The sequence below is a fragment of the Convolutriloba macropyga genome, chromosome 10 (genome assembly GCF_964194025.1).
Source record: "Convolutriloba macropyga chromosome 10, txConMacr16.3, whole genome shotgun sequence".
Taxonomy (NCBI): domain Eukaryota; kingdom Metazoa; phylum Xenacoelomorpha; order Acoela; family Convolutidae; genus Convolutriloba; species Convolutriloba macropyga.
In genome coordinates this window covers 16,934,991-16,961,873 of record NC_134477.1, presented here as the reverse complement: position 1 = coordinate 16,961,873, position 26,883 = coordinate 16,934,991, and the positions used below count along the sequence as shown (strand labels likewise).

At 38.4% G+C, this 26,883-nt stretch overlaps 2 protein-coding genes across 2 annotated transcripts in view; one reads left to right on the top strand and one right to left on the bottom strand.

Moving 5' to 3' along the window:
- LOC142348326 (guanine nucleotide-binding protein G(I)/G(S)/G(O) subunit gamma-12-like) overlaps window positions 1-26,883 on the top strand; it is a 390,191-nt gene that overhangs the window by 227,839 nt on the left and 135,469 nt on the right. The window lies entirely within an intron of this gene.
- The window catches only part of LOC142348324 (ras-related protein Rab-23-like), a 29,216-nt gene continuing 11,218 nt past the window's right edge, over window positions 8,886-26,883 (bottom strand). The window contains exons 6-9 of the mRNA XM_075399630.1: window positions 21,966-22,067; window positions 21,685-21,801; window positions 21,495-21,603; window positions 8,886-9,601 (exon numbers count right to left, since the gene is read on the bottom strand). Of these exons, the coding sequence (XP_075255745.1) occupies window positions 21,497-21,603; window positions 21,685-21,801; window positions 21,966-22,067 (326 nt within the window). The 3' untranslated portion in view covers window positions 8,886-9,601; window positions 21,495-21,496. The remainder of the gene's footprint in view (window positions 9,602-21,494; window positions 21,604-21,684; window positions 21,802-21,965; window positions 22,068-26,883) is intronic.

Genomic DNA, 26,883 nt, shown 5'->3' with positions numbered 1-26,883 from the left:
TCCAACAAACCGGAACCTAACATTTTGCGGTTGTTTTTCTTACAAGCCATCGACTAGCTCCCGCATCATATCAACTTGGGCCATTTATCGGAATATTTTCAAAGTTATCAACTAATTGAAAGTCCGAAATCTTTACTAATACGATGTTTTCATCGTTGGAGACCTCAATATGCCAGGCAATGTTTGGTGTAGCCTTTCAATCTCTCAAAACGCTGACAATGACTTTCTTGATCTAATCTGCGACTATGATCTGAATCAGTTTAATGTACATAACGACTAACGTCGGGCGAATTGCCGGTTTAGTGAGGCTAGCTTTAGCTGAATTGAACGGACGTTAGATGAGCGCAGCGGGGGTGCACCCGGGGTGGGGCAACAGTGGGAGGTGTAACGGTGCGAAGGGGGCCCTTACCGCCTGAACGATGTGCAGGGGTAGAGATTTTGGGGTGAAGTAAGAGGGGGCTGATGTGGGCGGGGGGGGGGGGGGGTGGGGGGGGGGTTGTGAGGCGTCAACCTCTAAGAACCACCCTTCACACGATAAGTTTAAATCTCCATAATAGTTTGTGAATCGCATACCTGGAGACTAGAGAGCTGAAAGGCTCTAGGAGAACTTACTGACCACTGGGCGCTACCTGTTTATCCCGTTGTTGAGGATGAAAAGACAAAAGGGTCAGACGAAAAATCGGTCAAACGAAAAATCGCATGAAAGACCAACAGGACTAAAAAAATTACTACAAACTTAGTTTGAGAGCAATTAATAACTCTATTCTTAACAGGATAAATTTCAGATCTCATCACAATCTTCTTCTTTTGATATGACGCAAATATTTACAACCATACCGCTCTTTTCCGGTTTCTCCTAACAAGCTATTTCAGTACTTGTTTATCTCCTAAATGAACCCATCCATTGAATGATGAGAAATAAAAGTAGACGTCATTGTGCTCCTTTCTTCTACTCTTCGCACATCATGCATCTCCTTCATTTCAGATACTTTACTAGAAAAATAACTGATTCTACATCCTCTAATCACCAGCAAAAACTAAGTTAATTGCGAACGAACAGTATTTCGCATAGAATAACACAAATGCAATTTTGTAGAGCAGTTTTACTTGGAAAACAAATAACATTGCATCACTATTCTCAGATCTTTTAGAAGCGCTTTTTGCCGGCAAGTGATAAAATTGCTTCCTGCACAGTGGAAAGAAATTAAGAGAAAGCTGATGATTTCCGCGAGTTTTCTGCTTAATTTGGCAAACCAAATAACGCAATATTTCAGAGCAGCACGTCAAACAATATTTTTCGCCGACTAAAAATTTGCAAAAAACAGAAACTAAAAACTGTCACCAATGAAGTGCAATGGCTGCTCTACGGGCTCAGATAACTTTCCTTGATGTCTTCAAAGAAAATGAGCAAATTTTGGTTCCGTTGGTTTTTAATCTTTTTTCCAAGGTTGTAATAGGGAACAGTCGGCCACATTAATGGAAAACAGAAGTGGTTACTTTGTAACATTAAAAGTATTTACCTGATTATTATTTTGCCCCAAATGGCTTTAATTGTTACAATTGAAATTCAGCTGCTTGTATACTGAGGTGCCTGCATTAATTCTACGAGAAAATAAAAGATTTACGAAAAACGAAATACGACAATACAAATTTATAAGTGCTAGAAATGCAAGAGATCTAATATGCTCAGGATTTTAGTAATGAATGTTTAGCCATCTACTTCGAGTAAAAAAAAGCATTCGATACCGTGCTGCATCTGTAGTTAACGAAAAAAATAGAGTCCATTGGGCATGGCGAAATTTTTTTTACGCTCATGCGTTCATATCTTACCGACCGGAAACAATTGGTTAAAGTAGGTAACGTGGTTAACGTAGATTGCAATGCATCATTACTGCGATGATTTGAAGCTACAACTAGAAAATTATTTATGCAATTAAATATTGATAATTTTTCCTTCTGGGCAACTATTAAAGGACCTGAATTCCATCCTAGCCAAGGAAAATTTGTAAAAATTCCCACAAAATTCTATGATCGAGAACATGGCTAACATTTATGATCTAGAAGTTATGATGTGCTCCAATTTTGTGTGTCACCGTCACAGAGACTCAAACTGTCAAAATCGACAGGTGTAATAAACTTCCTAAAGAGACATAAATGGCAATTTGTTGAAAAATTCACTATTTTAGTTAGTGGTCGCAGAACATCAATACTCAGCATGTTTTGTTCCAGTTGGCTAACGCAATTTGCAGGGGTTACGGATAAAAATACCCATTTTTGGTGGATTCTCAATATTTTTTTAATAGTTTCAATATATTTATTATTTTTAATAGAATAACAAATGCATTTGTAGAGCAGTTTCACTTGGAAAACATAAAAAATATTGTTTCACTATTCTGCGATCTTTTAGAAACGCTTTTTTCCTGCAAGAGCCAAAATTGCTTCCTGCATAGCGGAAAGGGATTAAAAGAATGCTGATGACTTCAACGAGTTGTCTGTCTATTTTGCCAAACCAAACAACGTAATATTTCAACGCAGCATGACAAACAATATTTTTCGCCGATTGCAAATTTGCAAAAAAAAAGAAACTAATTGTCACCAATGAGGTGCAACTGCTGCTCTACGGGTTCAGATAACCATCCTTGATGTCTTGAAAGGAAATGAGCAAATTTTGGTTCCGTTGGTTTTCAATCTTTTTTCAAAGGTTGTAATTGAGAACAGTCGGCGACATTAATGGAAAACAAAAGTGGTTACTTTGTAACCTTAATAGTATTTACCCGATCATCATTTTGCCCAAGCTGACTTTAATTTTTACGAATGAAATATAGCTGCTTGTATCCTGAGGTGCATGCATTAATTCCGCGAGAAATACAAGGATTTACGAAAAAACGAAATACGACAAAACAAATATATAAGTCTTAGAAATGCAAGAGATCTAAGATGCTCGAGATTTAAGTAATGAATGTTTAGCCATCTACTTCGAAGTCAAAAAAGCGTTCGACACCGCGCTGCGTCTGTGGTTAACGAGAGAATTAGAGTCCCTTGGGCTTGACAAAAATTTCTCGCTCAAGCGTTCATATGGTACCGACCGGAGAAAATTGGTTAAAGTAAGTAACGTGGTTAAAGCAGATTGCAATGCACCTTTACCGCGATGATTTGAAGCCACAACTAAAAACTTAATTATGCAATTAGATATTTTTAAATTTCCTTCTGGGCAACTATTAACGGACCTGAATTCCATCTCAGCCAAGGAAAATTTGTAAAAAAAATCCCACAAGATTCTATGCTCGAGAACATTTACGATCTAGAAGTTATGATTTGCTGCAATTTTTTGTATCACTGTCACAGAGACTCAAACTGTCAAAATCGACAGTTTTAATAAACTTCCTGAAGAGAAATAGTTGGCCATTTGTTGAAAAAATTTACCTGTTTTTGTAGTAGTAGAACATCAATACTCATCATGTTTTGTTCCAGCTGGCTAAAGCAATTTGGAGGCGTTGAAGGATTAAATACCCGTTTTTTGTGGATTCTCAATAACTAAGAACCTAGAATTATGTCGACACTACGAATTCTTGTTTTGTTGACAATACCTTAACAGGGATTCCGAAAAGACCTTTTACTGCTCGATGAATTTGTAAATGACATAACAACGCGTGCAAATGCATCACAATTCCCCGGCAACAGTTGGGGGTAACGGTGGGAGGGGGTCTTTGGCTGCTTGGGGCACTTACCACCTGAAAGATTTGCAGGGGTAGGGATTGGGGTATGAAATGGGGAGGAGGGTGAAGTAGTGAGAGGGGGCAGATGGGGGGTTGTGAGGGGTCAACCTAAGAACTACCCTTCACACGTAAAGAATAAGTTTCCAAAACAGTTTGTGAATCGCATACTTAAAGACTAGTGAGCTGAAAGGCTATGAGAGCACTTAATGCACGCCGTGTGCTACCTGTTTCTGCCGTTTTGAGGACGAAAAGTCAAATGAGTCACACGAGAAATCGCATAAAAAAGACCAACAGGACTAATATAATTGCTAAAAGCTTAGTTTGAGAGCAATTAATAACTCTCTTCATAACAGGAAAAATTTCAGATCACAAAACAATCTTCTTCTTTTGATATGATGCAAGTATCTACAACCATGCCACTCTTTTCCAGTTTCTCCTAACAGTTTATTCCAGTACTGTTTTTTATCTCCTAAATGAACCTATCCATTGAATAATGAGAAAAAAAAAGTAGACGTCATTATGCTCCTTTCTACTGTCCGCACATCAAGCATCTCCTCCATTTCAGACACTTTACAAAAAAATGATTCTACATCCTCTAATCACGAGCAAAAACTAAGTTAATTGCGAACGAACCGTATTTTTAATAGAATAAGAAATGCATTTTTGTAGAGCAGTTTCACTTGGAAAACAAAAAACATTGTTTCACTATTCGGAGATGTTTTAGAGGCGCTTTTTTCCCCGCAAAAGATAAAATTGCTTCCTGAATAGCGGAAAGGGATTAAGAGAGTGCTGATGATTTCAACAAGTTTTCTGCCTATTTTGGCAAACAAAACAACGTAAAATTTCAACACAGCACGACAAACAATATTTTTCGCCGATTGCAAATTTGCAAAAAAAGAAACTAATTGTCACCAATGAGGTGCAACTGCTGCTCTACGGGTTCAGATATCTTTCCTCGATGTCTTGAAAGGAAATGAGCAAATTTTGGTTCCGTTGGTTTTTAACCTTTTTTCCAAGGTTGTAATTGAGAACAGTCGGCGACATTTATGGAAAACAAAAATGGTTACTTTGTAACCTTAATAGTATTTACCCGATCATCATTTTGCCCAAGCTGGCTTTAATTTTTACGAATGAAATATAGCTGCTTGTATCCTGAGGTGCCTGCATTAATTCTGCGAGAAATACAAGGATTTAGGAAAAAACGAAATACGACAAAACAAATTTATAAGTCTTACAAAAGCAAGAGACCTAAGATGCTCAAGATTTAAGTAATGAATGTTTAGCCATTTACTTCGAAGTCAAAAAAAGCGTTCGATACCGTGCTGCATCTGTGGTTAACAAAAAAATTAGAGTCCCTCGGGCTTGACGAAATATTTCTCGCTCATGCGTTCACATCTTACCGACCGGAGAAAATTGGTTAAAGTAGTTAAGGTGGTTAAAGTAGATTGCAATGTATCTTTAGCGCAACGATTTGAAGCTACAACTAAAAACCTATGTATGCAATTAGATATTGATAACTTTCCTTCTGGGCAACTCTTAACGGACCTTAATTCCATCCCAGCCAAGGAAAATTTGTAAAAAAAAAATCCCACAAGATTTTATGCTCGAGAACATTTATGATCTAAAAGTTAGTATTTGCTCCAACTTTTTGGGTCACCGTCACAAAGACTCAAACTGTCAAAATCTACAGGTGTAATAAACTTTCTGAAGAGACATTCTCCGATTTGTTGAAAAAAATTACTGTTTTAGTAGTAGTAGCAGAACATCAACACTCATCATGTTTTGTTCCAGTTGGCTAAAGGCATACCTTAACAGGGATTTCGAAAAGACCTTTCACTGCTCGAAAAATTTGTAAATGACATGTTGGAACAAGACTTGGATATTGTTTCACATGCTGTAACAACGCGTGCAACTGCATCAGAATTCTTTGTGATTACGATAAGCTAGAAAAAGTAATCAAACGAGCAATTTCTTAAAAGAGCACACGTAAGTTAAATACTTTTATTCGAAATGAATCATTCAATTTCCGCATGCAATCGACCACATTCATAGACGAAATTGCCAATGATCTTTACAGACGGTTTCGTTTCTCGATTTAACGAACACTTGCAGTTTTAACATTAAATATTCTTGTAAAGTTTTCCGTGCTCACGTTTTTGTTCCTATTTGGCTCATCATTCTTCTACTTTTTTGTATTTTCTTCTACTAATTGGAATTGAAGATTTTTTAATACAGGTAGTCTTGAACTGATGGTCATTGGCCTGGACAGTTTGCTTAACAATTATTAGCCCGGGAGAGCTAGAGTCTTGAATTAAATCGGACCATTTTCAAAATAAGTTGCGCCACTACATAAAAATGAGAACAGCAGAGAGCGTGACACTATCCGTCTCTCGCAGCTAGAGGAATGACATGGCTACTTCAAAAACTATCGGCCTATCGGCAGAGAGCATTAAGTAGCTGAGCAGCTCTCTTATTGCTCTGCTGGTCCTCTAATTGCACAATTCATTGAAGCTACTGCGAATAAATGAAATCGTAGTGTATCTCAGAAACCAAAACATTTGCTTTCTCTAGAAGCTCAATTAAGTTCTATGTTAACAGAGAAATCAAATCACGTCAGATAAATAATTGCATAGCTGGGTCAAGGATACAAGGAAAACATGATTGTAAAGAAAGCCTCAAATGGCACTGACAAATAACTCCTCTTGACTTTGCAAATCAATTCAGACTTAATTTTGGGATATTTCTGACTCTAAGCCTAACGGAGGGACAAAATCAAAGCAGTACAGAAAATAAACAAAGAGGAATTCCAAAAAACGGTAAAACCCATATAAAAAACAAACCGACTATCTCAGAGAGGTTCGAGCCCGCTACCTCCAGGATAGCTTTTATACTAGTAACAAATAATGAGAGCAATTGAGATCACTCAAAATGAAGAATTGAAGAGTGAGAAAGTCACTAAGTCACAGAATGTTCTAGAAAAAATTTCAACAACGGTCACGCAAAAATTTTGCATCAAAAAGACCAACACTTCGTTCGAGAGCAATTAATTACCAAAACCGAGCGCCAGGACACTGCTAAAAGCTTTCCTATCACGAAAAAGCAGGAGACAAGTATAATACATTATTTTTGTCTTAAATTATATTTGACAGGAAGTTAATGGATTTTAAAAAGAAAAACACACTCACTAAAAAATCTGACCCCCTAAAACCTTCCCACCTAAAATTTTACGTTAGAAAACAATTAGCAAATTTGGAATTGCGTATAATATAAATGAACAAGAAAACCAAGCAAATTCTCTATTAAATAAATTTTCAGTGTCTGGTCTTAATGTTTGAAACCCTGAAAACTCATTGTCTATTCACACGTTTGCAATTCCAGAAACCCAAAACAAATACCCAAATCAGTGAGGCCTTAAACGGCTAAACGAAACTGCTGCTATTGGAACAAATTGCAGAAAACCAACACTACTCGCCAGCTGAAAAAACGGACAAAAACCATTTATTAATTGGGCTTCGTAAGAACCATATTGTGCCAATAATAGACGCTGCTATCAGAGCGGGCAAACAAATCTTTCGGAGCAAAGGTGTTTTTTCTAGCTATTTATTACAAAAAAAATACAATTAAACAGACTGTGTACTTCAACAGTATTGTTTGATTTTTGAATATTTTTCAGCAAAAACATATTGCTAGCGTTAAAAGAAGAAATCAAGCGGCCAAATGAATCATGTGAAAGACTAACTAAAAGCAATACAACTCTCATAAAAGCCGCAAAGATTCATGATTTATACCAAAGAACTCGATTTGGCAGAAGCAGTACAGTTAAATGCAAAAAATGCTTTGACAAAGGAAAAAAGCTAATGAAATAATTAACTCAGTGAAATTTTTTTGCACCCACCCTTCACGCTCTCCCATAATTATCATTAAAACGAATAAAAATCGCCATAAATTCTCCATCGAGCCTAAAAACTATAGATTAACAATGACTTTCGTTATCGTTCTTTTCTCAAAAACCGTACATCACTATCATTTGTCTTCGATTCGTTAAAACACGCGACCCATATCAGTTCAAGTTCTATTAAATGATGTCAAAATAAAGAAAACTGCAATCTAACTATGGTCAGCTAACAGCCTCGCTGCTATAACAAACTTGCAGTATCCAGATTTCTTTTTTAAGTTGTTTTTATTTTAGATTCGTTTTTTCATTTTCTTCGCGTCGGTTATAAAGTTCGGAAAAAACTTCCGTTAGTATCAAATTCCCTTTTCATACATACCCATAACATTCAATGAACAGAAAACAGAAGCTAATAGAAAAAAGTCAACAATGCTATTTCAAATTTATATTTCAAATTTACTTTTAACCAATTTCACCAGGACGCAAGAAACAATTTCATCTCAGTTAACTAATCATTGAACAAAATTTCGCCTTTCAACATGATAAACGGCAATTACTATTTCCAAATATAAAACGTTTGTTGCGTGATAATATACTTCCATTGACTTAGTATTTGATTTCCTCAAATGCAAAAAGCCACGGAGTACTGGGCCCCACTACCTAGCAGTAGCTTGAATATAAACGGCCTTCACCATGCCGTAGAAGGAACAATGCCAATTCTTGTTTAATAATAACGGATATGACTTCTCTGCGAAAAATAAAAACATTTCTATATGATTGCAACTAAAGACGAATAAAAGATTGAATTTGTACAGTCATTAAAGCAATTTAGCATTATTCACAGTTACGTACAATTTAAACAAATGAAAGAAATGGTTTTGATAAAATGTACACATTGCGCTCATTAGTATTATTTTATTGTGACGAAATGAAGATGTAGGACGGGGATAGAACGAGGAATAAGAAACAAAAAGTCAAACTATTATGAACACTGAGAATGTCTGATATTTTATTGACAAACCGAATCTGTTTCAGTTAAAATTATTACGTCATGCCTATTCTCTAGATTTAAACCAAACAAAATAAAACTAATAAGTTACTTATAATTTGGAAATCTTTTGGTTTATATATAATTTGGTTTATATATAATTTTGAAAACTTGTATATAAACCTGAAAAACTGCCGGAGTAAATAATAAAGTTCCTTGTACGGGATTTCAACTCAATTCAAATTTGAATTATTGGGAATAGAAGCAAAATAAAAAAACAGATCCCTGAAACAGTCCGTAAAATTATGCACGAATTTTAAAATTAGCACTTAAAACAGTAGACAGGGGTTATAAGTTAATTTTCTTCATATATACATGATAGCATCTAAAGCATTGCACAATTCAAACCAAATCGACCAGAGAGCTGCAAAGATGCATTGATCGAAAGAATGATTCTGGTTACTGATCTGAGGACAGTCAAAACAGTCAAAAATTTAAACACTGTGAATTATGACCTAGAATAATAATTCTAAATCAAAGAGTATTTCAAAAAGTATGGAAAACAATTGTTTCTTCAACACCACTTAATTTGACTTTTTAAGGCACGCATAAATTCATCTCTGAATCCAAGAAATTTATCAAGAAATTCGTTTAAGGGCATGAAAAGGTCCACTTCAAAATAATTCCGTAGATATTTGATCCAATGGTGTTTTTGAAATTGTAACCGTTAAAAAAGTATCAAAACTTCCAAAGTCAAGTCTTTGAAATTCACGGCTTGAATGTAAATTAATGATCCGCACTTGACACTAAATAGCTCTTAAAAGATCCATGGAATAGCATATCACTAGCTTTGTTGAATTATAAGCTCCGAATGAGAAACGTGAAAGCAATAGCAGGTTTAATCGTATTTAGTACAACGGTTCAACGGATGAGCGAGCCAGTTGACATCATTGAGATCTGCTTTGGTTGGATAGTAGCCCCAATAGCACACATCATCCGGTGACTCTGTCAACGCAAATGAAACTCAATTGAGAACTTCAAGCAACTTGTAATTTGTATAGAATTTCTGACATAGAAAACTGAAAATTCAAATGAAATAGCACAAGAAACGTTAGGAGACTAGAGAAAGATATAAGGTGGAGGTGGCAACAGTGGGGGGGGGGGGGCAACGGTTGAGGGGTCTCTTTGGCTGCACGGGGTCCTTGCGGCATGAACGATGTGTAGGGGTACGGATGGGGGGGGGGGGGTGGTCAACTCTAGGGGTACGGATGGGGGTGGTCAACTTCTAAGAACATAAACCGACAAATGTCGGAAGAATTGCTCTTGAACGACAGGCGAGGCAATTTAATTCATGGTCGTTCATTTAAAAAAACTTTGACCCCATTTAAAAAACTTTGAGAGGGATTCGATCCACTGCCCTCTCGATCAATGGCCACCCCCACTAACCACTGCGCTACGAGTCACTTACTTTTGCTATGCTGCAACCGATTTTTTTTATTAGCAACTTCGGAGCACTAGAGATCACTCAATAATGATGAACGAAAGCGTGAAAAAGTCACTTGAGAAGTCAAGAATGTTCTAGAAGAAAAGCGCACAATTGTCAAGCAAAAGATTTGCTTAAAAAAAGACACACACGTTTACCATAATTGCTATGAACTTCGTTCAAGAGCAATTAAACAGCCCTTCACACCATAAGTATGTCCCCAAAACAGTTTGTGAATCACTTACTTGGCGACTAGCGAGCTTAAGGGCTCTAAGAGAACTTAATGCCCGCTGGGCGCTTCCTGTTCATCCTATTTTGAGGACGAAAAGTTAAATGGTGTTACTGAGTAAGGCAAGAGATTATAAACCAATCAGAAACGACTATTTCTAAGCATTTAAATACGTTCTAATATACATAGAAAGTTCCAAAAAAGTTCGTACAACCTAATTTTAATTGAATAATACCAAGATATGCATCAAATAAGGTGGTTTTCGGCTTAATTTTTAGGTTCTTCAGATGATAGTTGATCGAATATGAACCGATTCTGACGTCAATAACATCAGACAAAAAACTTGTGAAGAGCATAAAAAAACTTGCCGTCTAAATTCTCACTTGTTGCTATGTACGTACGATACTTGATACGTTGTCTTGTGTTGCTTTATAGAATTGAACGTCAAAATTGAAGATACGAAAGTGTTTTGACCTTTAATATGATGCCGCTCCCGGCTTAAGAACTTGATAGCCGTTCATTTATTATTACTCAGATCGTTGAAAGCTCGTTTACGACGATCAGAGAGAGAGAGAGAGAGAGAGAGAGAGAGAGAGAGAGAGAGAGAGAGAGAGAGAGAGAGAGAGAGAGAGAGAGAGAGAGAGAGAGAGAGAGAGAGAGAGAGAGAGAGATACTCAATCCATGAATAAAAATCCGAGAGAACAAGCGAGCCTTCTTTTGCTTGTGCCTCTCAAAACGATCACCTCGGCTGAGAATGTGCAACATAGCCCGAGCAGTGTGAACAACGTGCCCCTGATGAAGCCTCCCCCATTTTCGCCCAAAACTCGCCTTAGCAACATTGGAGCCACTGGAAACCAAAATCATAGCTCTGCTTCGACAAATGGGTTTTCAAAAGTGTTCCCAAATGGTGTGAGCAACAACAGCCGAAACCCCGACTTTATTAAACTGTTTGTAGTTCAGATACCTCGGGACATGCACGACACACGATCTACGACCGAAGTTAGAGCAATTTGGACCAAGTGTTGAGTTTTCCAATTTGGTGGAGTCGCCTAAGAGGTCTCTCAAAAGACTGTAAGAACAGAATAATTTTTTGCAGTGAATTTGATTAAAAACGATTTTAGACGGCAAGTAACCCAATATCCTGAACATTTGATATTAAATGGGGTAGTCAAATCAAAATTTTCTGGATAACTGGTCACCAATAACCCCCACAGTTGAATTTTTTAAGAGCAAAAAACTTTGATTTTGAAAATTTTTGGTAGGTTTACCGAAAATTTGAGAAAATTGATATAGTCGGTTCGTATATCAAAAAAAAAATCTTTGATATAGAGAAATTTGAGAGAACATTATGCAAAATTGTTCAATTTTGAAAATTTTTGGTCAATTTTGAGGCATTTCAAAAAAAATTAGAAAATTATGACCGAATACTGATAAACCGTATTTTCCAGCAAAAAGTTTTCCAGTTTAGTGGATTACCGTTCCGTACTCAAGAAATTGCAAAAAAATTGACCGAAAACAGAAAAATTGGACAAAAACATAAAACTTGACAAATCTGTCGAAAATCAAATTTTCCAACAAGAAGGTTCAAAAAGTTCGTCAATCGAGTGAAACTCAACACACACAAACAAGAAGTTATCAAAAATTTCACAACACCCGGCCTAAAGAAAAAATTATCGAATTCCCAGAATCTTTTCTCGTCGCTGGTTTATGTAACGCTTCGTACGCGTCCTTTTTGACCTTTCACTCGTCAATTGTCCGTGCTTCGTTTTTTTTTTCAATAACGTTGCTCTCCCAAAAGTTTGCTTTTCGTTTTCTCCGTCTATTTTTCCGGATTTCGATATAGTATGTCATATGTGATGAAGTATGTCTTTTGTTGCAGTATGTTGTTTATGCTAGTATGCTGGTCTGTTGTTTTTGGTCTTGTATCTTTCTAGGGTGTGACTTAGTCGATTCACGAGTTACGGCTGGAGTGTCTCTTGAATTTTACAACTTTACTAATTTACTAGCATTCCTGTTGTATTATATTGATTTTCGCTGCTGTATGTTTGAGTGTATCTGTATAACTTTTGGCTTGGCCTTTTGCCTTCTAGGTAGTGACGTGGATTTATTCAGGAGTTGCGGCTAGATTGTTTGACTTTTCCAGCTGTCATAGTCTACAAATACACTTTTGTATTTATTTAACATTTGCTGTAGTTTGTTTAATATTGTTAGCATGCTGATTGGTTGTTTTGGTATGGGTTTTGCTAGGGTGTGACTTAAATCTGGAGTTAAGGCTAGTAAACCTCTTTTCATACATTTAGTATACTACTGCTTTGCCGTAAACTAATTTGTTATTTGTATATATTAAGCCCCATAATGACTTGTGCTAGTTTCTCATGCAGTAGCATCTCTCCTCCTACCTAGGGTGTGACTTAAGTTTGTTCTGGAGTTACGGCTAGTTTGTTTGGTTGAACTTGTTGCTGTGGTCTGCTAGTATAGTACTTCTCGGCCTCACCGCTCGTTGCTTAATCGTCTCCCGCCCGTTCCGTCTTTTCGTTTCGTTGCGCGCTACTCGCTCAACACTTCCGTTCTAACCGTCCATTTTCCCGCCGCGTCGTGAGCCCGCCGCCCGACATTTTGTTCGGTCCGTCTGGTTTTCCGTTTGTTCATGCGTCGCTCGTTCATCGTTACCGTCCTGTCCGTTGCGTTGCCCGTTTCCCACGCGCGTTTTCTCTAGTTACGTTCCGTTTCCTGTATCGTTGCGCGGCGTTCACCCGTACTTCCCACCCCGTCAGTTTCGTTTCCCGTTTCGTCGTGCTTCGTCCACCCGGTCATCTTTCGCCTGTTGTCTGTCTTCCTGTTTAGTCTCACGTTGCTTAGAAGCACGTTAGACGCCCTCTCCCCTTTGTAACTCACTTTCGCCGAGTAATTCGTTACTCGGTAACTTCTTTCCTGCTTTTCGACGTATTTATTATCGAGTAGTCATTTGGTTGAAAGTTGCTCTACATTAATAACTTAGCCATTTCAATATCATGGCCGAACAGCAAGAGAAATTGAAAAAGCTCTTTAATGCAAGATCTAATGTAGAATCTGAGTTACGTAACATCCATAGGGACGTAAATCACAGATGCCATAGATCGTTAAGACAGGAGGGTTAAAGTTGAACGCTTGGTTTCTAAGTTAAAGGATATTTTCAGCAAAATGGTGCAGAAGAGAGAAGAACTATTCGACTTGGCCAGTAAAGCCGGGAAACCAGCCTCAATTTACACTGTTCTTGAGCAATGGTTGGATGATGTAACTAAGAACAATGATAAATTCTTGCTTGCCGCTAGAAACTATATTGACTAAGTTGCTGACCGAGACACCGTATGCGAGGGCATTAATTCTCAAGGGCACTCTAAAAGAAGTACACACCGAAAAAGTTCGTCAATGTCTAGCCAGCGTAGACTTTCTCATAGCAAAACTAAAACGCGAAGAGGCTGAAAAACAAGAACAAGCTGCCATCCGCCTCACTAAGCCGACACACGAAATTAAAATGCGGAAAAAGGAGCTTAAAATACAAATGGAGCAGATGGCACTTCAGGAACTGGAGGAAGACAACCGACAGCGTGTTGCCGCAGTTATATTAGATGAGGCCGAATTAAAGGATAATCGTTCATTGTTTGTACTCAAGTGAACTAAACTTATTGAAAGATAAGGGATAAGATAGAAGTCAAACTTGTTCAAGATTGGGTAAATTTGTTTCCACCCAGTAATTCATTGAATGCTGCAAGTGAGTTAAACTCTTCTCGTCCTGGTTCAGTAACCGCTGACCATCCCGTTCAAGATATTGCCCTTAGTAATCCTCCCGAAAACTCAAATATTTTTTGCAGGTAACTTAAATCACCTTGAAAATTTTTCTCAGTACACACGGCAAGGAGTTGCCATTTCTGTTGCTCAGCAAGAAGCCCTGTATCGGGAATACCTCCAGGCTCAACTGCAGCAATCACTCAGTGATGAACGGGTCGAGCAAGCACATAGTCCCTCAGGCAGTGGTGATCCAAGTTTCAGTCGACGTACAAAACGTCGCACTCCCACCACTCCAGCCACCTATGCAACCTCCCCGGCCACCGACACCCGTTATGGCACCAACTAACTCCAATTTTTGTACCTGATTTTTCAACAAACCTTCAGGTAAATCAGTTCTTGGGTCCAAAAAGTTCCACTGTAGATCTGTCCATCCCTCGTGTTCCACAACAACAGAACCCGCCGCAAAGTAACACTTCAAACGCTACACAACTCCCTAATACCCACCTCCCGCATAATTTCTCTCGATTTTTGACCCCACACGTGGTACAGCCGCCCGTATTCCCGTCGCATCATCTAGTTGACTCCCAAGTTCCCGTAATCCCACCGAGTATAGCACCGCAATTACATACCTTAATTAACCATCAGCAGCACCCTGTTGGTTCCTCTCTAGTCAGACCGTTACCAAGTCCCACCGCACCAAAACTTCACATTAACCGTAACCCTGACCTAAACTTGGCGTTTCCCTCGGAATAACCCCACAAAAGTAAAAGAAGTGACAAATAATGCAGCCGTTTACAACAACTTTCAACCGACGCTACCCCCAAGCACTGCTAACTCCTATCAGCCATGCCAACTCACAAACGACTGCACCACAAAATGTTAATACCAACCACGCAGCAACCTGTTGAAACCAAGTAAAACCATTCAGTACGGCAACTAACATCGATCCACCTTTTGTCACGCCAATCGTTCCTCCCATGTATGGTCATACAGCACCTGCACCGTTGTGTTGAGGTGGCCCACTGCATCCCACGCCTCCGGCGCCAGCAGCCGAAAACGCAAACCTTATTAAGGCGTTGGCTGACGCCATAACGAGCAAGAGAATCATCCGCAACCTGAATGGAAATTTTCCCAATACAGTGGTGATCCCCCTACAGTGGCACGAATGGTATGTTCTGTTTAAAAGCGCAATAGACTCTCAGTCCCTAAATGATGATGCGAAATTGACATACCTTAAGACCCTCGTAACTGGTAATGCTAAAACAGCTATAGCTGAGTTTGCTTAATGCGGCGCATTGTAGGAAGACGCACTGAGGACCTTAGAACGTAAATTTGGCCGACCACAGGCGGTCGTAAGTGCCCATTTGGACAAACTCAGCAGCTTTCCACCATTGAGGACGCACAATAGCGACAAAATCATTAACTATTCAGGGTGCATTTCAAGTGATGTCGGGGTCTTTAAATCGCTCTCATATGATTCGGATTTAAAGAGTGCTTCTCAACACCGCGGTACAGAAGCTTCCACACAACATGAAGGAGTCGTGGTCACTCTTCACGGTAAAAAAGCATTGGGTGAAACCTAATCTGGACTTCAACGACTGGTTAAAGGAGAAGGCCGAAGCGCACGATTTAATGAAGAATACCGCAACTAAAGCAAGGACTGAGGACACCAAAAACGCAGTGACAAGAACAAAAGTTGCTTCGAAGTCATTTGCTGCAAATAAGAAACACAAGAATAATCTTAAGCCGCAACAAAGTTCTCCGTCAACATCAATCTCTAGTTGCATTGTATGCAAAGGCAGCCACAGGCTGTGGGAATGCCGTGTCTTTAAGGAAAAGACCCCCACGCAGAGCCAAGGTCGTGGCTGAGGCAAAGCTCTGCTTCTTTTGTTTGCGAGATAAACACGTTCAGGCAGTGCAAAGTCCGGGTAAAGGTAGAAAAGATGGTTGCAACAGCTCCCATAACACCTTACTTCATGGAGCTGAAATGGTTTTTCCAGCTAAACCCTCAACAAACAACATCAATACATCGAAGTCGAACGCAGATACTATCTACCGGCCATCTACTGGTCAACAGCAACCAAACAAAAACTACCACTTTGTCTTCCGTGACGGATGTCAAAGACCTCCTTCAGGTCACGGAACTGAACTTGACTAAATCTTCTGGTACCAATACTACGGCGATGGTTTTATGCGAAACCGCTTGCAGTAACTCTTGGGTGTCCGATAATCTCGCAGCTAGACTCGGTTTGCAGGGTACCGCATTGAAACTGACCGTCAAGGTTATAAACACGGAAGAACTCATCGACACAAAAGTGGTTCATTTGACTGTGACACCTCATAAAGATCAAGAATTCGAAGCATTCGTTGTACGTCTCTATGTGAGGGAAACATTAAATGTAGGTTCCGACATCATTGACGTTACATCCATGCAAGAAACTTACCCACATCTGGCGGCCCTATAAGATATATACTTGGACAGGATGTCTACCATGCCGTCCGTCCATTAAAGAACTTCGCGGCCTACGAAAAGTGCTCCTCGTTCGCTGTCCGCTTGCCCATAGGTTGGGTTCTAAGTGGTCTACTCCCGTCAAGTTCAAGTTTAGTCTCGACGTGTTTGAAAGCCAATATTGAACAGGATTTTGAACTGGCTTGTCACGTTAAGTCATGGTACGATATGGAATTGTACGGCGCATACAAGAAGTTTGACCCACGATCCGCAGCGGATGCTCGCGTGCAGGAAATACTTAAAACAACAACTTTTCATAACGGCCAAAGATACGATGTCGGTATGTTATGGGCTGATGACAACATCCAGCTCCCAAATAACTATTTTTCGTCACTGGTACAGCTCAAGTCTCTCGAAAAGCGGCTCTCGAGAGACACAACATTGAACGAAAATTATGCTAATACCATCCGTGAAGACTTGGAAAAAGGTTACTTAAATAGTCCCTGATGCTCACAAGGTCGAGCAGCAGTCGGATAAAGAGTGGTACCTACCACATCATCCCGTAATCAACCCGAACAAACCGGAGAAAGTGCGTAGGGTATTAAATGGTGCAGCAAAGTTCTACGGTACTTCTTTGAATAAATCGTTGCTCACTGGCCCCGACCTGCTCCAAAACCTAATCCATGTACTACTTAGGTTCCGTCAACATCAATTCGCCGTGTCCGCAGATATCGAGGGTATGTTTCTCCAAGAGGGTGTCCCTGACTGTGACCAGCCATCACTGCGTTTTTTGTGGCGAGAGGACCCCAAAACAAATGCTGTAGTGTATCAAAACACGCGCCATATATTTGGGGCTAAAGACTCGCCCACATGCGCTAACTATGCATTGCAACGCACGGCCCGCGACAATATTAGTCAGTACCCGGAAGCAACCAAAGCCGTCCTAGAAAACTTCTACAAGGACGATTACTTGAATTCGGTGGAATCGCCTGAGAGGGCTCTCAATAGATGGAAGCTATTGGTGCATCTTCTCCATTTAGGTGGGTTCAAGCTTACTAAGTTGTAAGCAATGCACCTGATCTGGCTGACCAAATTGATGGGTCTACTCAGTCCATCGAACCAAAAGCAATTGCCTCATCTATGGAGGAATCTTTGCACGTGCTTGGGTTGAAATGGGATCACAACAATGATACTCTTGTTGTGAGTCGGGGTACTTCCAGTACAGTAACTAAGTCTTTACCACAACGCTTGGTATTGAGCCTAGTGTCTAAGGTATTTGATCACATCGGCCTAGTGGCGCCATTTACTGTTGGTGCCCGATTTTTACTAAAGGAAATCTGGCGTGTCAGCGGGCAGAACTGGGACGAAGAATTACCAAAAGGCAATGTTGAAAGGTTCCTAGAATGGAGTATAGAACTACCCAAGCTTGAAGAAATTGCTATAGCGAGGAGCTACTTTTCGGGAAAATTTGAACACCTGGAACAAGGCATGTTTGGCGATAGTTCCCAAGAGGTCTTCAGCACTGTTGCATTTCTCCGAACTCAAGTAAACACTTCTAGTTGGCCAAAAATAGAGCTTGCAATTGTCCTGGGTAAAGCTCGACAGCACCTATGAAGGTGATGACAATTCCAAAGCTAGAGCTGCAAGCTGCTTTACTGGCCACTCGGTTGAAACAAGACAGCTGTCGAGACCTTACTGTGCTTGTTAACAAAGTTTTTATGTGTACCGATAGCACTACTCTCTTACAGTGGCTTCACTCAACAAGCAAGCAGCCAATATTTAATGCAAACCGTGTATGTGAAATTTTAGAACACAATAGCGTTGACATATGGAACCACGTTTCCTCAAGCGATAATCCGGCAGATGCAGGTACTCGTGATATGTCCGCTGAGTTCTTGCAATCAATTAGCTGGGTGAGGGGTCCAGATTTCTTAAGAACCAAGGAATTCCCGTTTGCTCCAAGCACCGAAGTAGTTAAAAACATCAAACTTGTATAGTAACTAAGGAAATTGTGGAAACCAATACATCATTGGCCGCATCCGTAACCAAGTCAAATAAGGTACTGCCGCCGCAATTAATTCCCTGCAATTAAGTACAGTTCTTATCAAAAGTTGCTACGAGTAACAGCGTACGCACTTCGCCGGTTACCTTCTCACGAATGTTACCGTAATGCCGATGGTAGCATCATAGACCCCACGGAGCTTGACGAAACCGAGCGTCATCTCCAGTACCTTGTGCAAAAGGAATCATTTAATGCGGTGAGAAAATATCTCCTCAAAAACAAATCCGTTAAACGGAGTAGTCGTATTGCACCGTTTTCTCCCTTTAATGCGCCAAATAGTCTAATCCGATCGGCTGGCCGCATCAAACGGATGGTCGAAGTTGACTATGATCGTTCTCGACGCACAACATGCATTTGTAAAGTTGTTCCTTAGGCACACCCAAGTTAAACATCATCATCAAGGTATTGACCAACTTTGGGCTAAAGTACAAGAACGTTATACCAACCTCAAATTACGATCCTCACTGCGTTCAATTAAATCCAACTGCGTCACGTGCAGAATGTTCCGCGCTGCCACTATTCAACCCATCATGGCTGTTCATCACTATTCAACCTCTCAGTAGAAAGACACGCATATCAGTCTCCTCCCTTCACGAACACCGGGGTCGACTACTTGGGTCCGTTTTACGTTACTGTACGTAGGACTGACGAGAAGAGGTGGGGTTTCCTCTTCACATGCTTAACTACTCGTGCCGTTCATGTTGAAATCGTTCCGTCCATTGACGCCAGTTTGTGTGTAATGGGAGTGGAGCGGTTCGTCTCGCGTCGGGGTACACCTGCCATTATTTGGTCAGACAATGGCACTAAACGGAAAAAGAACTACGCGAGAATATCGAAAAGAGGAACAAAGGCATTAATGGAGGTTCAATCTGCCCAGTGCGCCATACCAAGGTGGCATCTGGGAGATACTGGTACGTAGTTTCAAGCAAATACTTTACACCATCCTCGGTACTCGTCGCCTCACTGACGAAATTTTGAACATTTTTTTTGTCTCTTCGAATATGCACTTAACTCACGCCCGTTAACACCCGTAAGCGCCGACCCGTCCGACCTAGGCACAATAACACCTAATCATTTCCTAATCGGTAACCAAGCAACAGCAATTCCGTCAATCGTTGGCGTAGACGAGCTCGATCATCGTAAACGGTACGCCCGCGCACAGTCGTATGCTAACACTATTTGGTCACGTTGGATCAAAGAATACCTACCGACACTGAACCGACGTTCCAAGTGGCAGACGCCGGCCGAGCAACGCCTTGCGACCGGTGATTTGGTTTGGGTAGTTGAAGAGACCAACCCAAGGGGTTACTACCCCAGTGCTTAGATCACCGAACTCCGTTACAGGTGCCGACAGCGTCGCGCGCTCCGCCATCTTGCGCACGTCTACCGGATCGCTCGTACGCCCGCTGGTAAAAATTAGTACCGATTCTCCCAGCATCTTCTGGGCCAGAGGATGTTACTGAGTAAGGCGAGAGATTATTATCCAACCAGAAACGATTATTTCTATGCATTTAAATACGTTCTAATATACATAGAGAGTTCCACAAAAGTTCGTATAAGCTATTTTTAATTAAATGATACCATGATATGCATCAAATAAGGTGGTTTTCGGCTTTACATTTTTAGGTTCCTTAGACGATTGTTGATCGAATATGAACCGATTCTGACTTCAATAACATCAGACAAAAAACCTGTAAAGAGCATCAAAAAAACTTGCCGTCTAAACTCTCGCTTGTTGATATGTACGTACGATACTTAATACGTTGTCTTATGTGCTGCTTTATATAATTGAACGTCGAAATTGAAGATACGAAAGTGTTTTCACCTTTAATAAATGGGTCAGACGAAAAACATAACAGGACAAATCCTGAAATCTTTCAATCCAAAAAATAGAATTAACTAAGGACCAGACAATTAACCATTTAACAGCAAGATCAAGCTAAAAAAGACAACAACGCCCTTGACCCTTTATGTGCAAAAGTGTTTGGTGCAAAAATCTAAAAACAATTTGGTCAGACGACGATACAAATAAAACCACGAACAGAAATCAGGTAGCAAACCTTTTACAGTTGACGTACTTACAAAAACAACGAATTGAGAATCAACTTTTAAAGAAAAGCAAATTGGATTTACAAAAAGTTAAAAAGGCATTTTCACGTTTTTAAAAACTCTACTGTAAATCTACTGTTCAAGAGCCTTAATATGTTACTATACTGTCTTTCAATTAGGTATAAAAATTGTTGCGAAATTAACTGAAGAAAACAAAACCTCTCGAATGGAATGACGGCAAGGGGATGCATTTGTTTTAACCTAGCTGAAAAAGCGCGGGGGGGGGGGGGGGGGGGTTAAATGACACTTGAGGGGCGGTCCAAAATTGCCCTTCAACACGCGAAAATTTGCCTACTCAAGCGTTCTTCAGCAGCCCCGCTGAACCGTACACTTACTTGTAAATATATACAATTATATACAATAAACTATATTATAAACAATAAACTTATATTATATTATACAATAAACTATATTATAAACAATAAACTACATATAAACTACAATTATATAAACTATAAATTATATACAATTGCTCATGTAAGCGAAAGAATGTTCCAGATAAAAAGTCACAACGGTCAAGCGCACAATTGCATAACTAAACAAAACCTAACGTCGGACAAAAAGCTCTAGATGAATTTTATGGGCGCAAAAAATTCCGACTAATGAGGGATCGGAACCCGCGAAAGAATGTGCTAGAAGAAAACGGTCAAGGAAAAAAATCATAATAATAAAAAAGACACGTTTATAGTAGTTGCTTCAAATTTTGTTCGAGAGCAATTACAAAAAATCTAGGACCCACCTAGCTCAATTAAAAGCGAAATTAATTATCGCATGAAGCACGCAACACCATTTTCTGACCTTCAGATGAGAGAACAGCCACCCATTTTCTTTTTCTTGTCTTTTCCTTTACCCGTCCGTTGCCTGCTCGGTTTCAGATTGATAGTTCCTGTTCGTGCATTAATTGCATCTAAAATAAAAACGTTTAGTTTACCTCCAAATTTCAGATTCTATATCTTCTTTTTTTCACAGTTGATTTGGTGATACTTACCATTGCGTTCTTCGTCGTCGTCTCCTTTAGTCTTGCTTCCTTTGCTATTGTTTTTGGTGTTGCCGTTCGTATTGCTACTGGTTGCCGTGTCTTGACTGATGGAAGTACTGAACATGCCTGAAATCAAGCAAATAAATGAGCTAAACGAGTCCCGAGGAAACGACGACCGAGCCAGGTTGAGGCAAGTCAAATTATATGCTGAAATTGCTGTACAAAATAGTCATAAAAGCCTTTTTCCGGAAAACCAAGACTTTTGAGTAGAGTTACATAGAATGCATTACCAATCATATCTGAGGATGCTGCGCCAGAGGATGACACTTGCTGCATCTCTTGCTTCATTTTCTTCAAACTGGCCAGGTACTTGCCACACAGGTGCTCAAATACTACAACACAAATGACCAAAAAAAGTCAAGCGAGTAAATGTCTTCGGTAGTAACTAGCTGGTTATTAGGGAGCTAGCTACCTGGTCAAAAACGCTTCCAAACTAACTAATACTAGCTTACAGAATTAAACAAGGAGTCTCGTTAATATGCGTTCGCACATGATGTTCCGACCCGAGCTCATCTACATTTTTGACTTAATTGTCAACCAAATGAAGAGATGATCAAAAATAGATGTTTGAGTTTAAAGAAATCGATACATACCAGGCTACTAATTGAATAACATAATGCCATGCCTCATTAAAGCGCTCACGAGATCTACCATAAATAAGACTACGAGAAGAAAAAACAAACAAAACTTTTTTTACGGCAAAAACTGAATATCTTAAATTAAAATCACCTAGAAACAACGCCAAATTACATTTAGACACAACTCAAACTACACAAATTAGCAGATAGGACTTTTCTTTAATTATACTAGGTAACAAGTCGACAAAAAGAAAATGAGGCGAAAGTCAAATAAAACAACATTTTTGTAAACCAAATAACTCCAAACGTCTTATAAACCGGTAGCAGACTACTAATTGAATAACATAATGCCATGCCTCATTAAAGCGCTCACGAGATCTACCATAAATAAGACTACGAGAAGAAAAAACAAACAAAACTTTTTTTTACGGCAAAAACTGAATATCTTAAATTAAAATCACCTAGAAACAACGCCAAACTACATTTAGACACAACTCTAACCACACAAATTAGCAGATAGGACTTTTCTTTAATTATACTAGATAACAAGTCGACAAAAAGAAATAATGAGGCGAAAGTCAAATAAAACAACATTCTTGTAAACCAAATAACTCCAAACGTCTTATAAACCGGTAGCTGTTGACAACAAAAGTTCTAGATACATTTACTAAAACATCAATAGGAAATATATAGGACCTTTCTGTGGGTAGACTAAGCCATAGAAACGGACTAAAGGTGCAGAATAACTAAAGAATACAAACAAATTACGAAAACTTAAATTATTTAGCAAATTAAAATCATTAGCTATTATCTGTAATTTTTATTTATAGCTAATTTTTATTTATACTGATTCAGTTTAAAATTATACTGAAAGGTTAAATATGTTCACCTGGGCTTGATTTGAAGCTCATTGGGATATGCTACAACGCGAATTTGACAAAAAAGAAGACAAAAAGAAACACAAATATTGACCACTCACAAAATATCTAAGAAAGCGCATATTGTCCAACAAACAATACAACAGTTACGACATAATAAAAATAAACTCATTAAAGTTTGGATTACAAGGAATCGGATAGGACCTCTCAATGATGAGAGTAAGTTACAAATTCACAAAAAGATCAACAAAAAGTGGAAAAAATTTTAACAAAAATTTTGAATTAACAATTAGAAATTTTAGACCTTTAGCTATACATTGACTACCTTGAACAAGTTAATTCAATCATAAACTAGAAGCTTATGAGAACTCTCAGCGTTTAGAAGAATCTTTGCTACAAAGAACAAAAAAAGGGGAAAAACAGCAAAAACAAAATTGACAGAAAAGTGCCGAAGCAAAAAAAATGAACACCTCAGTAAAAACATTTTTTCTACTGCTAACAGCAATGGAATTGTTTTTATTAAAAAATGACTAGAAAGACAGCATATATGAACAATTATATTGAAACAAAATTGTTGAAAAAACCCGTAGTTTCAAAGCAATTAAATTCAGTAGCTTTCAATCGAATTCAATAAATACGCTAAATTCTGCCTCGAGGGGAAGGCAACGATATCTGTCCTTTCTAGGACATCAATAATTCATCACAATAGGTCTTATGACAATCAAAACGACATTAAATACAGGAAAAAAACAGAAAATTCTTTACAAGTGCGAGAAGACGGTGTCAAGCCATTAAAACCATAGGCTCTTCCCTAAAAATTTTACCTATGATCAAATGAACTCCATCTCGAAGCCACTGGGAACTGTCAATATTAGAAAAAAAATGATAACATTTCAAAAGCAGCCAAAAACATTTGAAAAAGTATCCAAAAGCTTTATTTAAAAATTATGAAAACTCGTGGCATCGAAGTCATCAAAGCAATAGTTAGACAATAAAATAGCTAACCAATTGAATTTGGATTGCACTAGAACTAAAAGTGGTCCTGTTATTATTGACGCTGACTTACAAGTACACACAAATAAGTTAAGATCGGTTAAGTTTTCGAAAAACTGTTTTTGAAGTCTTAACAACCATCAGCTGTCCACTCAAAGCACAAGATAGGCTAGTTGATGCTCGTAAGGGAGCCTATTTCAATTTTAGTAGACGAGACTGCCATCGGACTGCAAACTTTTAAAATCTCAAAAAAAATCAAAATTTCTTTTAAAAATTACGAGAACTCAGTCGGAGCGATAAAAAATTTGAGCGATTCCTTCAAAACGAATTATTTGTTCATTGAGCATCTTTTGTCTCTAATTGAAGTCCTCTACGGAATTGTTTTTAACGGAATTTTGATATGAAAAGTGACTAGTCTGTAAGTGACTTGAAACAAAAACAAAAAATATGAGGTTTTCAAAAACAGCTCTAAATTGGAATTCAATTTGTTTTAAGAGTAAAACTCCCTAAGAGACGCCTTTTCATAACTAGCTTTTTCATTGCCTTTCCGCTATTAGAAACACAGAATTGTTTCATTTTCAAACGTTAAACGTAATTTTGAATTAATATTTTAATAGAAAAAAATTTAATTTGGACGAAAATTCCGCTAAAACAAACGACCAAAAAAGTCAAGCGAGTAAATGTCTTCGGTAGTAACTAGCTGGTTATAAGGGAGCTAGCTATCTGGTCAAAAACGCTTCCAAACTAACTAATACTAGCTTACAGAATTAAACAAGGAGTCTCGTTAATATGCGTTCGCACATGATGTTCCCACCCGAGCTCATCTACATTTTTGACTTAATTGTCAACCAAATGAAGAGATGATCAAAAATAGATGTTTGAGTTTAAAGAAATCGATACATACCAGACTAATAATTGAATAACATAATGCCATGCCTCATTAAAGCGCTCACGAGATCTACCATAAATAAGACTACGAGAAGAAAAAACAAACAAAACTTTTTTTACAGCAAAAACTGAATATCTTAAATTAAAATCACCTAGAAACAACGCCAAATTACATTTAGACACAACTCTAACTACACAAATTAGCAGATAGGACTTTACTTTAATTATACTAGGTAACAAGTCGACAAAAAGAAAATGAGGCGAAAGTCAAATAAAACAACATTCTTGTAAACCAAATAACTCCAAACGTCTTTAAAACCGGTAGCTGTTGACAACAAAAGTTCTAGATACATTTACTAAAACGTCAATAGGAAATATATAGGACCTTTCTTTGGGTAGACTAAGCCATAGAAACGGACTAAAGGTGCAGAATAACTAAAGAATACAAACAAATTACGAATTTGGATGGCACTAGAAACAAAAGTGGTCCTGTTATTATTGACGCTGACTTACAAGTACACAGAAATAAGTTAAAATCGGTTAAGTTTTCGAAAAATTGTTTTTGAAGTCTTAACAACCATCAGCTGTCCACTCAAAGCACAAGATAGGCTAGTTGATGCTCGTAAGGGAGCCTATTTCAATTTTAGTAGACGAGACTGCCATCGGACTACAAACTTTTAAAATCTCAAAAAGAAAATCAAAATTTCTTTTAAAAATTACGAGACCTCAGTCGGAGCGATAAAAAATTTGAGCGATTCCTTCAAAACGAATTATTTGTTCATTGAGCATCTTTTGTCTCTAATTGAAGTCCTCTACGGAATTGTTTTTAACGGAACCTTGATATGAAAAGTGACTAGTCTGTAAGTGACTTGTAACAAAAACAAAAAATATGAGGTTTTCAAAAACAGCTCTAAATTGGAATTCAATTTGTTTTAAGAGTAAAACTCCCTAAGAGACGCCTTTTCATAACTAGCCTTTTCATTGCCTTTCCGCTACTAGAAACACAGAACTGTTTCATTTTCAAACGTTAAACGTAATTTTGAATTAATATTTTAATAGAAAAAATTTTAATTTGGACAAAAATTCCGCTAAAACTGAACGAAATCATGCCAAATATCACGTGTTCACACAAAATTTTAAACCTTTCTAATTCCTCAAAAAAACTAAATTCAAAAGAAAAACTTTTTAATTTTGAATTCTACGCTGGACGAGCTTTTTAACGATACCACTCACAGTTCTCTACGATGAATAGATCGATCGGCTAAAATTGATTGAACAAAAAAAACCCATTTGAGTATATAGTTTCCCCCAAAAGTGGGGTCGGAGCAACAAACACCTTCATCCGATAAAGTTAATACAAAAACTGCGTTGAAAAAGACGAACGCGATAAAAAAAAGTTGCTCCCTCAGCAAAAAAAGTTTACATCTATTTTCATTGCTCTTTCTCAGAATAAAGAGTTACGATTTTAAAAAAAAGATAACCATCACACCTCGTAAAAATACAGCACACCAATATAATCTAAATACTTTGGATTGTATAAAGGAGAGTGCCGAAACAATATCCGTTGAGAGGCTGAGGGCGGCTAATAATAAAACATTTTTTGCCGAGCCTACTTTTTAGCAAAAAAAAAAAGTTTGAACACCACAAACGTCAGAAAATTCACACCCTCCTGGCATTTTTGAAGAATCGTATTATTGTTACGGGGGTGTAACTGTGGCAATTCCCCTGTAGCAGAAACATGTTTCTGCTGCTTTGACAAGTAGTTTGCTCCCGACAAGAAGATCTAAAAACATTGCGGAAAACCAAAAGGC